The sequence below is a fragment of the Engystomops pustulosus genome, chromosome 1 (assembly GCF_040894005.1).
Source record: "Engystomops pustulosus chromosome 1, aEngPut4.maternal, whole genome shotgun sequence".
Taxonomy (NCBI): domain Eukaryota; kingdom Metazoa; phylum Chordata; class Amphibia; order Anura; family Leptodactylidae; genus Engystomops; species Engystomops pustulosus.
This window is the reverse complement of record NC_092411.1, coordinates 205,238,514-205,253,338: the sequence shown is the minus strand read 5'-3', so window position 1 is coordinate 205,253,338 and position 14,825 is coordinate 205,238,514. Positions and strand designations below refer to the sequence as shown.

At 38.7% G+C, this 14,825-nt stretch overlaps 1 protein-coding gene across 5 annotated transcripts in view; it reads left to right on the top strand.

Annotated features, from left to right (window-relative positions):
* CENPE (centromere protein E) overlaps positions 1-14,686 on the top strand; it is a 55,123-nt gene extending 40,437 nt beyond the window's left edge. For 4 of the 5 annotated variants that reach the window (XM_072118843.1, XM_072118827.1, XM_072118819.1 and 1 more), the window contains 14 exons: positions 342-656; positions 1,234-1,377; positions 2,472-2,636; positions 4,188-4,403; positions 4,497-4,721; positions 5,708-5,917; positions 6,699-6,899; positions 8,828-9,031; positions 9,512-9,624; positions 9,835-9,932; positions 10,014-10,170; positions 10,734-11,236; positions 13,317-13,364; positions 14,255-14,686. In XM_072118843.1, coding sequence (XP_071974944.1) covers positions 342-656; positions 1,234-1,377; positions 2,472-2,636; positions 4,188-4,403; positions 4,497-4,721; positions 5,708-5,917; positions 6,699-6,899; positions 8,828-9,031; positions 9,512-9,624; positions 9,835-9,932; positions 10,014-10,170; positions 10,734-11,236; positions 13,317-13,364; positions 14,255-14,358 — 2,703 coding nt within the window. In that variant the 3' untranslated portion in view covers positions 14,359-14,686. The remainder of the gene's footprint in view (positions 1-341; positions 657-1,233; positions 1,378-2,471; positions 2,637-4,187; positions 4,404-4,496; positions 4,722-5,707; positions 5,918-6,698; positions 6,900-8,827; positions 9,032-9,511; positions 9,625-9,834; positions 9,933-10,013; positions 10,171-10,733; positions 11,237-13,316; positions 13,365-14,254) is intronic. The other variant, XM_072118834.1, reaches the window with a different exon arrangement.
* Positions 14,687-14,825: the final 139 nt, after the last annotated feature.

The following is a 14,825-nucleotide window of genomic DNA, read 5'->3' as shown; positions in this document are numbered from 1 at the left end:
ATAAAGGAACATGGCGCACTGTGCCATATGCTGAGAAAGATGAGATTCTTATCACAAATATGATTAAAAGCCTGTTTCACTGTACTAAAGAACTTAAGTTGGGGGCATCTGAAGGATGATTTTTTGCATTTTAGGATGCTCTTATTTCCATGGATAAAATCTGTAGATGGGACCCCTTTAACTTATTGATTTTATGTTGGACCATCATCCTGATCACCAAGGTTTTACTTTTGCAATACATAGTCCAATAACATTCATGCATGCATGCATGCATACATATATACATACATACATGCATACACATATAGATATTAATTTAATGCAAATTTTTCTTGTTGCAGACTAAGAAGCTAAGAGAAGAAATCCAGCAACTGAAACATGAGTATAAAATCTTATCCGATGAACAAATCAGGAAGACAAGCCAGTTAGACGCCCTGGAAACTGAGCTCTGCCAACTCCATGAGAAGATGCATCTCAGTGAAGCTTCTGCACAACAGCTGGAGACTGACAGAGCATCCCTACAGAAACAGCTGCAGCAGTATGAGCTGGATGTGGCGTCTCTCCGCCAAGAGCAGGAGCAATTCCAACAGCTGCTACAGAGGGCACGAAGTGAGAAGGAAAATATAGTGGCCAGTTTGCAAGATCAAGAGAAGGCAGTATGTATAACTTGATCTCTAGTTAATCTGTTTTATGGGGTCACATTTGCAATTTAGTGATTACTAATACTTAAACAGTGCCTATAGATCAATAAGAAAAGGTTGCGTCTTGTTCAAAGTGATGATGTTTGGCTACATTTGCAGGGCTATCACTGTCTGGACTGCCTTCTGGACTACAAAGAGCTGGGAAGAGTATAAGAAAAGCTAAATGTTATCCCACCAAACTCTCTAGATTCTCTTGGCATGGGCACTTTTCACACACATGTTTCTCATACCCAGAACTTGCATTGAACACTGTCCAATTGACTGGGTTTGGTCAGACTAGAAAAGATAGACCACAGTCATTAGTAATTGCAAAAAAAAAAATCAAAAATGTGCATGACAAACTGACTCTGAGCAAACTGCCCTCTAATGGAAAATGTCAGGTTTTCATTGATGAACCTCTGCAGGGCTTGTGTGAAAGGGACCTAACATGCTGCCTGCAGACAAGTACACTGTACTTTCCATGTGCCGTGCTCCCTTTAATACTATGCAGTAATAAGAAAGGTAAAATTTTATTCATTTTTTTTTTTTCTAGGTTGTGCAGCTGCAAGATGAACTTCAGGCTTCAAAGAAGGAGCACGATGAGAGCAATGCACATCTAGCTGACAAAGTTAAAGAAGTCGATGAATTGTTACAGAAAATCTCTTCTCTGCAAGAAGAAATGCAGCAGTTGCACCAGGTAAGTCAGCTGACCTTGAGAATGATAGAACATGATATTTAAATGGGCATATTTAGTTGTGTATTTATGACTAGCAATACACAAATGACATATTTGGTGATTATATGCCAGAAAGCTCCTTCAGAAGTCAGGGCTATTTAGTGCCTAATAACATAATCTGATGTCCACTACCACCGTAGCAATTGTCATAATGGGCTACAGGCAGAAGAGGACTGGTCTGCCATTATCACAGTCCAGCTCCGGTGCTGCTAACAGGGTCATCGCTATTGTGATCAGTGCAGGTCATATGAATTTCCATTTCTGTAAGGCGTTTCCGAGGTCATTTTACTAGATGTCTTTACATAATCTGCTTATAACTGCATGTTTTAAGAAAAGTTAGTCTGTAGCAACAATGTTGGTGAGGCTACCTGAAAATAAGAGAATACTTGATGACTTTTATCATCCCAGCCATAAAAGTAGTGGAAAAAAAAACAAACATTACAGGAGGACAATGAGCTTGTACTGAATTCTACAGGCAATTGCCTAATTATCTTTTATGGAATCTCTTATTCCCCTTTCATGTGTGTGGCGTCGCCCGTATCGTGCACTATACCTGATGCAACTCAAAATTCTGCGCTGAAATGGGTGTTCCAGTGTTCAGTACTACCGTGTGCCACATTTATCAGCTAAAGTCCAATAAAATTATCACATGCTCCATGTTAAAGGCGCACCAAAAAAAAAGTTGCACTCTGTCGTAGCAGTGCTGTGGGGGACAGATTCATTAAAAACATGCGCCACATCATGAATCTGGTGCCTCTGCATATAATGCAGTTAGCACTGCTCTTTAATAAATGCCCCAATAAGTCCTTGAGCCTTGATTCCTTATTGCTTATTAACATAAGTAGTTTTTGGGGGGTTTTTTTATGTTGACTTTAAAAGGAAAGGCGGCCATGGATAACAAATATAAGATTATCACGATGCCTGGATCTATGAGCAACTGACCATGGTGTATCATGATTAATTTTAACCATTTTTAAAGAATTTAATGATTTAACACTAGAACAATTATTAAAAAGCTGTGTAACAATTCTGAAAATCAATGTGTTTTCATGCAGTTGGTAAAAGAAGAAAAGATGAAAAACGATGACCTGTGTGAAAATGTGAGTCTCCTGGAGAAACAAATTAGAGTCCTGCGATTGATTCAAAGCGAGTCTGCGCAAGAAGAAGATGAGCTAGCAGAGCGTACTGAAACTCTGGAAAAGAAGAACCAAGAATGGAAGGTAAGACCATTAGATGGGAAGTCTAGATTAACTGTTGGCAGGTTAAAAGGAAATCTACCATTTGTTTTTATGCATTGTAAAACAAACATTTCCTAAAAATGCTATAGCGGCACTGATACAGAACCATATCTTGTTTAATGCCTGAACCGAGTGGTTTTGCTAAAAAAAAAAATAATTATAAAATTCAGGACTTTTGGGAAAGCTGGGTGCTGTACATAAACGCATTACACAGAACTGTCCAGACAGGACTAATCAACCTGAGCTGGGGGATGGTGCGGCGAATGGTTACTTCTGCCTGTCGGGGACAATACAGTGATGACATTCATGCCTTTTGTGGCGCAAGACAAGGGTGGAGCAGTGTATAATTAGGCTGTGGTGAAGTGTCGGGCCATCCACAGGAGCGAGAGTGCCCATTTTATAATTTTATCATTGTTTTTCAGCAAAAAAAACCCCACTTATTAAACAAGATGTGTTTCTGCATCAGTGTAGCTACAACATTCTCAAGGTATGTTTAGTTCATAATGCATAAAAGCAAATTCTAGATTTCCTATAACTCAATGCCAGGGCCCTTTTTTTGTTTTCATTTTTCACTGTAAACAGCTGTGTGAGGGCATGTTTTCTGCCCTTCTGTGAAGCAGGGGAAAAAAATTCCAAATGCAGTGAAATAGGTGAAAAAAATGCATTTGCACCTTTTTCTTGTGACATGTCTACTTTATTCTTTGTGTCGGTGTGATCAAGGGGATATCAAATTTTATATGGGTTTTATGTTTTCACACATTTACAAGAATTAACACCTGTACAATTTTTTTATTTATTTTGTCATCTTCTGGCGATTAATAACTTTTTCATACTTCTGTGTACGGAGCTGTGGGTGGTGTCATTTTTTTGCAACTTTTGATGACGTTTCCAATTCTTCTATTTTTAAGACTATGGCTTTTTGATCACTTTATTGTTTTTTTTTTTTTTTTTTTTAATACTTTTCAAAATGGCAAAGTGCCATTTTCCACTTTGGGTTCTATTTTCTTTTACGGGGTTAAGCGCACTGAAATATCGTTATTATATTTTGCTAGATCAGGCATTTTCGGACGCGGCGATACTTAATATGTTTGATTTCTTTTTTTAATTTTTTTTTCTGTTTTATATCAGTTCTAAGGAAAAGGGTTTGTATTTTTAGGTTTTTTTTTTTTTTTTTTTTTTTTTTAATGTTTTGAGATTTTTCCGACCCCTAGCATACATTAACCCTATTGTCTAATTTGATCCTGCCAGACTAAGTTTTGGCAGTATATGGGGGTTTCCCTCCTCATTCGTTACAATGTGCAAATCTAATGAATGAACAAAACAGCCTTGGGTCTTCGGACGCCACTGGGAGCAACAATCTTCACCAAGATGGCGATGCCCATGCGAGCAAAGACTTGCCAGCTATGGAGAGACCTCTCCATTAACCGGCAGCCGATGGGTGATGTAGTACTACGTCAAATGTACAGTATGTAAGGGGTTAATGAAGTTTTACAATTCTAAGAATTTATATTTTTTTTTTTTCCCCTCCTCCAGGATCTTATGGTGAACATATCCACAGTGTATTCAAATCACAACAGCTTGTTGAATAACCTCTCCTGTGATCTCCAAAGTGAAACCCAAGCTCAAAAACAATCCATGAGCTTTATTAAAGAATCCCTTAGATCAACACTATCCAGCGCATTTGGGGAGATGCAAACTGAGTATGTGAAGTTAAATACTCATATGCAAACTCTGCTCAACAAGTTTAAGGTACATTTCGTCCTGTGTCTCTGTGCCCTTCATTGTTTGGTATGTTGACTCACAATTATTATTATTATTATTATTATTAATTTTTTTTTGCAGATTATATATAGAAATGCTGCCGTCAAAGAGGAACATTACAATTTGGTGCAGGACTTTGAGTGTAAATTATGTGCAGTGCAAAAGCAAAACGATGAGCTGCTGCTTCAGTGTCAGTCTCTTGAACAGCATGGCACAAAGTGGTCGGATGATGCAGCAGAAGAGCTTAGGTTCTGTGAGCTTGAATTCCTCAATCAGCTACTATATAGGAAATTGGAGGTGATGAAGGTATGCAAGTCACTACTTATAACTTGTATGAGGAACCAACTTTGTAATACTCTGTTAATGATTTCTTCTGGTCTCTGCATTCCCTGATGTTGTTTGTAAATGGACAAATAGGGTTGCAATTAAGTCTATTGCGAATAAAGGGTACAAAGGATGGTACAGAGACTTGAGACGTACTTATGCACAACCTGCAGTCAAACACCCTCCTGCTTGGTACTGTTAATGCTACCCAATGAGCGCTTCCATCAGTACATAAATGGTGGAAGCACTCACTGGTACAGAAGTCCTGGATAGTGGTGAGTATGCTAGCAAAGGGATCACTCACCCAAATCCTCTTGCTTCAGACATCGCTCTGTCCTGGATTCTATCTTTGTGGCATGTGGTTGATGGTGCCTTCAACCAGTGTCGTGATCCTGAAGCCACCACTGTTCTGCACCACTGATGCAGTTAATTACAGTTGGCACAGCTAGCTTCACCCATTATGTGTATGCACCAAGAGATGAGGTCTGCCACCAAGAGAACCTGTCATGCAAATTAACCCATCTAAAATAGTCTTTATTAAAAAATATTATTAAAAATCATTGCCCTAATCCCTAATGGTTCATTTTCATGGCTGCAATGTTACAGAAATCCGTTTGTAAACTTGTAAACACCTGATGTGATTCAGATGCTGAGTCACGTGTATTAAAATGTACCTACATTGCCCTGCCTCCTTATTCCTGATTGACAGGGCTTAGTGCTATGACATGAGTAGATGCATCCATGGGGCATGGGACATGAGTAGATAGGAGCGGCTGACACTCCCTCTGATGCCAGGTAATAGAAGATGAAGTTGATTTATGGGAAGGTAAAGGAAACAATTTTTAGCTAAAAGAAGGGTGTAAGTTAGTTAATGGGGCTCTAGGAAGATTTCACTATCTGTATTTGTGAAAATGTGGCGACTGGTTCCCTTTTTAGGAGTTTTCTTTTAACATGATTATTTTTTGTAGCTTGTTGAAGATGGCTTTGCAGAGGTCCAAATAGCTCTGAATAGTATGGAAACTGACCTTGAACAAGAAATTAAATGCAAAAAAGACTTTAATGTGTGGCTGCAAGAATTTCAAGGTTCAGAGTTTGATACCAAGAATCTCTCTGATGGAGTACAGCAGGAGAACCGACGTATTGCTGGAGTGATACAGCATTTAACAAAGAAGCTGAAGGTAAAAGATTTGCATATTAAATTTTAGTGTAGAAGCAACTTTCAAACTTTAAAGATAGTCAAGTAGTGCCCATTTTCTTGAGGATTGTGTGTGTTGTGGTTGGATAGATATAGATAGAATTTATTATTTCCAAAAGCCAAGCTCGGGCTGCATAAGCTTGTAAAGTTATCTTAAATATGTTCTTGTGTAAGATAAATCTTACTGTCCTGATTTGCGAGTCAGGGGAAATGGTAACACTCTCCATTTAAGGTTTACCAGTTGCAGCTCATAAATAACATACTCATCATAGCTAGTGTGCCCATACAATGAGGTGTTGTGTATATGCATTACTACACAGGCACAGCCCTTCCCTAATGGTAAAGATCAGAGTAGCCTGCTGTTAAACCCAAATCCAAAATAGAAGTCAAAACCTTTTATATATCTCGGTATTGATTTCTATCAAATATGTGTACAATGCATTTGTAACCTCACTTATCTCTGGAATGAAAAAAGATGAGTAAAAACTGCTGCCTTTTTTTCTAAACAAAAATTATTTGAAATAAGTGTTTGTTCCTCTAATGGAAGACCATAATTGTGATGCAGTGTTTTCCTAGAACTTTAACAGAGAATGTGTGGTAGGACTGGCGCTTACTATTTTTGCCATGTTAATATTGTGATAAACCCAGTCGGTGATCCTTTGTATGCCTGACTGCACAAACTGAGCCCTTTTTGGCTGTCCTCCAGGTTTTTGAGGGGTGTAAAAAATTGTGAAACTGTATGACTTATTGATTTTTGTCTACAGATGATTGCTCAATCTAAAACTAAACAAGACACCATGAAGTACATCAACAACTTAGAAGCAGACTTGCAAGAAAAGAAAGCAAAACATAAGGAACTGGTGCGTAGGATGCAACAAATTGCGCCATCTGGCGATTCTAACTTCATTGAGGAAGAGAATGCTCGACTGCGCGGAGCTCTGAAAAATGTCCAGGCGGAATTAAAGGTAATTCATTTATAGTTGCTGTATTTTAATAAAGATGCATCTTGAAGTCCTGAGTGATCATCCATGTTGACAGTCCAGACCAGACTATGGCTGACTGCTCGCCTCTCCAGACTATATGGATGCGACTTTACCCCACAAGGCTGGTCTATTTTAAAGAAAAAAAAAAAGTTTTATATTTAATTTCTGGAATTTTTTTTTTTTTTTTTGTTCAATATTTTTATCTCTATTCTATGGAATTTTTTTTTAAAGAGCTCTGTTATTAGTGATCTGTATGAGGGCATGCAGAGAGGGTGCACTGCATGCCTATCAACACTCAGTTCTCAGTATGGCCACTGTATTTGGAGGCTGCTGTGACTGGGTAAAGGATTGGGCTGTCAGTGTGACAGCCTAAATGTGCCAATTACTGACACTGCATGTGCGCAAGCAGGATTTCTCCCAGCTATTGTGTAAGGTCATGTGAGCGGAACACTGCTACGGTCACATGACCTTGCATCTGATCGCAAGGCTGCAGCCGCTAACCGACAGCTTGAGGCCCGACAGGGATTTTTTTGAGTGAGCTAGACTGCCAGTTTAGCCATCTATGACTTGTATACAGGCTTTATCAAGACCTCTGAGATGCAAAATGTGAATTTAGGGAGTTGTCCCTTGACAAAATACAGAACTACAAGTAATTATATTGCCAAAAATGAATAAAGGCCATCTGCAGTTTAAATGTGCATAGGGTAGTATATTGCCCTCTTCCATATCATCCTCTTGCTTGCAATCATGGAGTTTTTGCCTTTTTGGCGTTGTCACTTTGTTGGGAAGTATATAATTGCAACCATTGGCATAGGTAGTCCTATACTTCATATGTAGTTTTGATTAGGGATACATATAATTTGACATGTAAGCTACCATATTTTTCGGACTATTAGGCGCACCGGATTATAAGGCGCACCATCAATTAATGCCTGCTAAATCGTCTAGGTTTATATAGAAGGCGCACCTGACTATAAGGATGAATGACCTGTGCACAGTTCAAGGCAGCTGTTGTCTGTAAGTACGGTTCTGTAAGGTGCACTGGACTATAAGGAGCACCTTTTGATTTCTGAGAATATCAAAGGATTTTTTGTGCGCCTTATAGTCCGAAAAATACGGTACTATACAGGCAGTCCCCGTGTTGCGTACAAGATGAGAACAAAGCTATGGAACCTAAGTTGAATTTGTATGTAAGTCGGAACTGTATATTTTATCATTGTAACTTCAGACAATTTGTATTTGGTCCCTGTGACAATTGGATTTGATATGACTGGATTGTCATAAGAACCAGGATTAATACTAAAGCTTATTTGCAGATAACTTTTAATAACTTTTATAGCTGTTTATTGTAGCCGGGCACTAAAGTGCAGTAAATTACCAGTTACCAGTAGTCCGTTTGTAGCTAGGGGTCCTCTGTAAGTTGGGTGTTCTTAAATAGGGGACCACCTGTATTTATTTACTTTGCATTTCCCATTTGGGTCCTATAATGTATTATTATGTATCATTTGTACTTCAGTGATGCATATTTACACTATTACCTAGCTGTATCTTGTCTCATCTGGAATATACTAATTTATAAAGATTTATTTCTTTTAGAATTCTTGGCTAGACTTTTCTCATTGGTTTCGGAGTATTGGTATATTGTTATTTTGTACGCCAATTTTTGTTATGTGAAGAAGCAGTATTTCTAGTTTTCTTATTACCAGTATTTTGTAGTAGCACTGCAGCTAGTATTGGCTGCCTTCCTAGTTTTTATTCCCCTCTTTGGCAGTAAGTGATCATGGGACCTCCTAATGCTAACCATTCTGTTCCAGTGTGTAGACTAGGCAAGCTTTGCGAAATGCTTCATTTCAGCCAATTAAGTTTGCAAGGGCCCTAGAGATGACTGTGTTTTTATTGGTATTTTGCAGAAACTGCAATCCCGGTTCCAGGACCTAGAAAATGAACTGAGTTCAGTCAGAGCAGATGCCAAACAAAAGGAGAAAAGGGCATTACTGCTAGAAGATAAGCTACGTTCCAGCACTGCCGAGTTTCAGCTGTCTGAGATGCAGGTTAAGGTGAATGAGAAGGAAAAGCATCTACAGGCGGCGCAGAAGGAAATACAAACCCTCCAGGTTAGCAAAACTAAAATATCTGTCTTTTTTACAGGTGTATGTGCTCTCTGAATCCTAGCTTTACTAGTGGTAAGATGAGATCAGTGAAAATAACAAGCAATATGGTGAAGTGGGTTTTTTGTTTTGTTTTTTATCTTGTGATTCTCTCATCAGTGGATTTTTTTTTTATTTCATTTTTTTTTTTTTTGGTCTTTTTCATATGATAGCATTTTTCCATTTGTCACAATCATAAACAGAGTGCCAACATTTGGTTGATAATCTGTTTAGTCTTAGATCCTATAGCGTCTTAGATACTATACAGAGATCTGATCTCTGTACACACATGCATGTTCAGCTATGGTGATTGAGACTTTTCAGATTTAACACAAGAAAGAAATGGACTTTAATAACTCAAAAAGAAATAACACTGCCAGTGCTACAATAAACTCTTATTCATGTGGCTTTAGACATTGTTGACTTTTTATTCATCTTGTAAATAAGGAAAAGGTTGCGATGGGTGCAGCACCATACAAAGAGGAGATCGACAGCCTCAAAAGTCAAGTTGTAAGGGTTGAGATGGGCAGAATGAAGTTGTCCAAGGCTACAGAACAGCAGTAAGTACACTGTCACATTTTGCAAAGTTGCCTCTAGTTGGGGGTTTTAAATAAAGAAGATAAAAATGAAGCATAACAGCGGTCATCTTGAAATCCATTATATACACTGTAGTAAGGAGCGGTATTGGAAGGAAATGGAAATCCACTTATGGGGGGGATTAATGGAATTCTCGAAGGAAAAACTAAAATATAATTGTGTTTGCTCCCTAGAATTGCTTCCTTGAAAGCATGTATAGAAGACAAAGAAGCAAGCATAAGAAAATTAAAAGAGCAGCTCAGAAGGGCACAGAAAGACACAGATACTACGGGTATGGTTATGACTAGGGCATGGCTGAGGAATGTCAGAAAACTGTAAAGAACTTATAATTATTATTTCTATTCCCTCACAGTATGTGCTGAAAATTCTACTTCTACATCATACCCTCTGACCTGTGGTGGCGGAAGTGGCATTGTGCAGAGCACGGCTATGTTAATACTTCAGTCAGAAAATGCTGCATTAAAAAGAGAAATTGCACAGTACAAGAAGAAATGCAATCAGCTTTCAAGGTATGGCTACTATAGCTCTTCTTTATATTTATTCCCTCTAGATGTCTCTATTAAAAGGGGTTTCCCATGAAAGAAAATTCTCAAATTTCAATTCCCTAGTGATATTTACACAACAAAGATAATTTTTAACCCCTTACTCTACAATTTTACTCAATTTATTTGCAGTATTAGCTCCTATCACTCCAGTGATGGTCAGTGTAAAATTCCATTGTGTGGGTGGGGACTCTCTAAGCAGTCACATTATGATCCATCAAGTTCTATGTGCTTGTCAGGGTACAAGGTTTATATACACTTTTATTTGGCTTCAGAATATTGCACTAGAATCTGACACTTAGAGAGATGAGACAGATCAGAGATGATGAGATCCATTGGATGCCTATGACACAGCTCACATCTGTTCTATTCCACAACACATAGATCTGCTGTGCCTTCCTCCCCAGTTAAAGAACTTATCTGTCTGTAGCTTTACACTCCTTACACTGCTGCCAGCAGGGCCGTGAGACTTGCATTAATCTCCAATATGAGACAATGCCTTTAAAAACACTAAATTATGCTATTTTCAGGAACATATCATCTCGTGAAGATGAACTTAAGAAGCAAAAATCACCTGAGACCCCTACAACCCTCCTTAGTTCATTACAAGAAGAAGTGATGTCTTGTAGCAATACTGACCCCTCCAGAGCAACACCTGCTTCTTCAAGCAAAGCGGAGCAAATCCATTGCCGGAAAGCTTCACCAGGCAAAACTGGAATACCCAGAAAGCGTGTAATGTCTCCCGCTAAGACGGAGATGCACAAACCCCAGACAATGTCGCCGAAAAAGATTGAACGCCATAGTGTCCCTGCTTTGTCTCCAGCAAAAAACTCTCTTTATAGAAAGCGTCCTGCTTCTCCACTGAAATCTGATGGACCCTTGTTAAGCACTTTAAATGCATCGCCCTGCAAAAAACAAAGCTTGCCCGAAAAAGTTGACTCCCCTAAAGATAAATTCTTTGATGTGAGATCAAAATCCTTGCCTTACTGCCCAAGCAAGTTTTTTGATAATTCCAACCTTGGAACTTTACCAGGTAATTACTGTACTATGCATTATATCAGTATATGGATAGATGTGTGTGTATATAATATGTATGTGTGTATAATATGCTGTTGCAAAACTGCCTTTATCACCACTAAAACCACCACATATAGACAAAAAAGCAAATGGCAGATTTTCTAGAAATATTTTGGTCAGAAATGATAAGATTTCAACAGAATTCAAATGGCTTTTTTGTGTTCTGCAAGAGAAATTCATTTCTCAAAAGAAGGTTACATGAACAAAATATGAATGACCTCATTTCTAAATCCTATTTGTGTGAGGCCTAGAGGTGCAATTACACACAGAATACACTGCAAACTAAGATATTGCAGTGTACTATGGCTTTAACCCCTTAAAGCAAAAATGGGAAAAAGGGCCACGTGGTTAATTATTCACTTCTGCCTTCAAAAATCCATAACTTTGTTATTTTTCTATGAACAGATCGTATGAAGCCTTGTTTTCTGCGTAACAAATTGTACTTCCTGGTGACTGTAATAATAATATTCCAAGCCGTGTAAATTGGGCCTGATTGCTCTGTTTTCAGGCAGGTTGAGGGTGCGATGCAGAAATTAGCCATATCCAGTGTTCATTTGGGATGCAAAAAAATCCATTCTAGTGGTCTCTCCACTCAATCGGCAAGTTGGGCCCCATCCACACGGGGTATACTGGACAAACCCCTTTAAACTCTTACATATAATGCTTTAGTGCTTTAGACCAGTGATTTTCAACCAGTGTGCCGCGACACATGGTCGGGTGTGCCGCGGGGAAAGTTCCCCAAACTAGGGTGCCCCCTGTGTTTTGTTTCCCGGCAATGCGCAGTCACAGCTTCTTACAATGTAGGAGACGTGTACAATAACACATGCGCAAGCTTTGAACCTCGTCCGACAAAATGACGTCACCGAGGCCGGCGCATCATCCTGAGAGCGGAGAGACTCTCGCATTTGCCCACCGCCAAGGTAATTCCCTCCAATAATGCTGACTATATGAGCTTTTGCCTGAGTATATGGACTGTTGGCAGAATACTCAGCATATGAGCTGGTACTTGTAGTACTCCAGCAGTATACTGCATATAACAATGTGAAATGTAAAATGAGAAATACTATAGTCATGAGGCTGTAGTACTACAAGTACCAGCTCATATGCTGAGTATATGAGCTGGCACTTGTACTCTGGCCTCATGGCCATAGTACTTCTCATTGTACCCCTTTATTTTGCAGTATATGAGCCACATAATAATCAGCACCAAATACTAAAAACAGGGAGAAACTGACAACTGTTGAGGAAGAGCTTCGTGTGTCTTTCCACCATTCCTGCCAGGATATCCATTTTGTGTTTATCGAAACAGGCCCAGGTTTCACACTGAGTAAAATAAATTTAGAATCTATATTATTGACTATATGTATAATATGACTGTTTTAGTGTCATTTTGTGCTATTTTGGTTGGTGGTGTGCCCCAGGATTTTCTAAGTATAAAAAGTGTGCCGCGGCTCAAAAAAGGTTGAAAATCACTGCTTTAGACCAAATGACCTGAAACGTTTGTGTGCTGCACTTTTACATTGCAGTAGTTTCATCTGGCTCAATGCAGTTCAAGGGGATTTAAAGAAAATCTACCATCATGATAAACCAGGAGCACTTACACATAGATCCAGGCAATCTTCTTATATTTGTTATCCATGGCCTCCTTCCTTCTAAAATCCCTTTAAATTATGCTAATGAGCCTATGGGCTTTAGTGGGCATTCCCAGAGCCCCTCAGTGACTTCTTTTCCATTGTTACAAGGAGCAGAGCAGGTCTACCCCTCCTCCCCCTGCACTTCATGCTGCTGCTAGATTGCAGAGGCAGGAGGGAGGCATGTTCTGCTTCGTTCTAACAGCTGTGAAAAATCATTAGAGTGGCTCTGGAAACCACCCCTCCGTCTTGTTTATTATTTATTATTTTAAACATTTATTTTAGGAAGGCCATGTACGGTATATATAAGATCACCACAGTCACAGTGCCCCTTGTTTATCATGATTGATAAATGTTGATAACTGATTCTTTAGGATCTCTTGTGGGTTTTTTTTTCTCCGACAGATCCATGTCCACCACCTACAGGTAGTAGCATATCTGGTGTAGAATCAGGTAATGATGGTCAGAACTTTTATTTTGCACTCTTTATGTCTAGGCCACACAGCTTTTCAGTGTATCATCTCCTGCCCTGTGGAGGGTGCTAAAATCAGAAGAGAATGTTGTGCTGGCCCAAATCTAAAATTATAGATTCCAATGACAATCAGGGCATTAGGGTACCCTGAATGAATATGTTCCATGCATTTGCTTTTGAAGGCTTGGTTTGACATAAAGAATGTCTGCACATTTTGGGTTTGTACTATTGATGCACTTGTTATATGTATTGTCACATGGTAACGGCCAGGCTCACACAGAAGAGTTGAAAATACACTGTTTAACAAAAAGGTTGGGACGATAGAATATCTCTCAAAGTATTTGTCAAATATTTTTCAAAAATCTATCCAATGATATGAAATTTAACTTAACTATCAAATGGAACCCTTATATTTAATCATTGCAGATTCTGATTCCCCAGGAAAAACTACATAGATTTGACCTAGGTCTCTTTCATTTTTGGCCTGGCGGTGAGGGGGGAGTACAGGGTCCATTTTTAGATCCATTAAATTATTATTTTTTTGTTTTGCAATCCGATGTGTCGTTCTCTGGAGATTCCACAATCCCATCCTTTTCGTTACACCCGTTGTGCGTGTGTATTATTTTTGGGGGGGGTGGGTGCAGTGGGAATTAAAACTTTGTTTTAAAATAAAATAAAAATGAATAGTACCTTTCTATATATTAAGGCTGGGATCATCTTTTGGGGACTTTTTAACATATCTGATGAACTAGAGGCTTGAATTCCAATACAAGAAGTGGCATATAAGAAAGAAGAGGAATCAAAATCTCCTATAACGCCTTAGAATGAAATTTTTCTGCTATTCCTTCTGATTCCTTTTTATTTTTCTTAGATGCAGATTTATACGCTGGAAGTACCAATGAAACGAGTGACTTCAATAACTGGTGGGATAGAGCTGGAAAAAATGAGAATCCAAACGACTGTAAAACATCTTAAGTCTCCTTCTCTTCTCTTGGAAACCCTGTACAAGGCGCTTGTCTTGGCTGCCTTTTTATTTTTATACACACATTTTTACAAGTGACGATGTGGTGCCCTGTACACGTGTGCTGCACCCACACATTTCCATGAGTGTCTACCTTACCAGTGCACAATAGACAACTGAAGTGTAATACATTGTTCTGAATATTAATCATTGCTAGAATTAAAGGGATTAAATATGGGTATATGTAAATAGATTAGGGGTATTTTGTAGACTTTATGTGGGCTTACACTTTCTTTTTGTTCTAATATCGATGTTGTCCGTTCACTTAATAAAGTGCAATATTTATTATAAAATGAGGCATTTCTCCATTACTTTCTTCCAGAAGTTTTCATTTTAAATAACATTACAAAGTAATGTATTTAACCCCTTAAGGACGCAGCCTGTTTGCAGGTTAAGGCTCGCAACTTTTTTTTGAAATTTG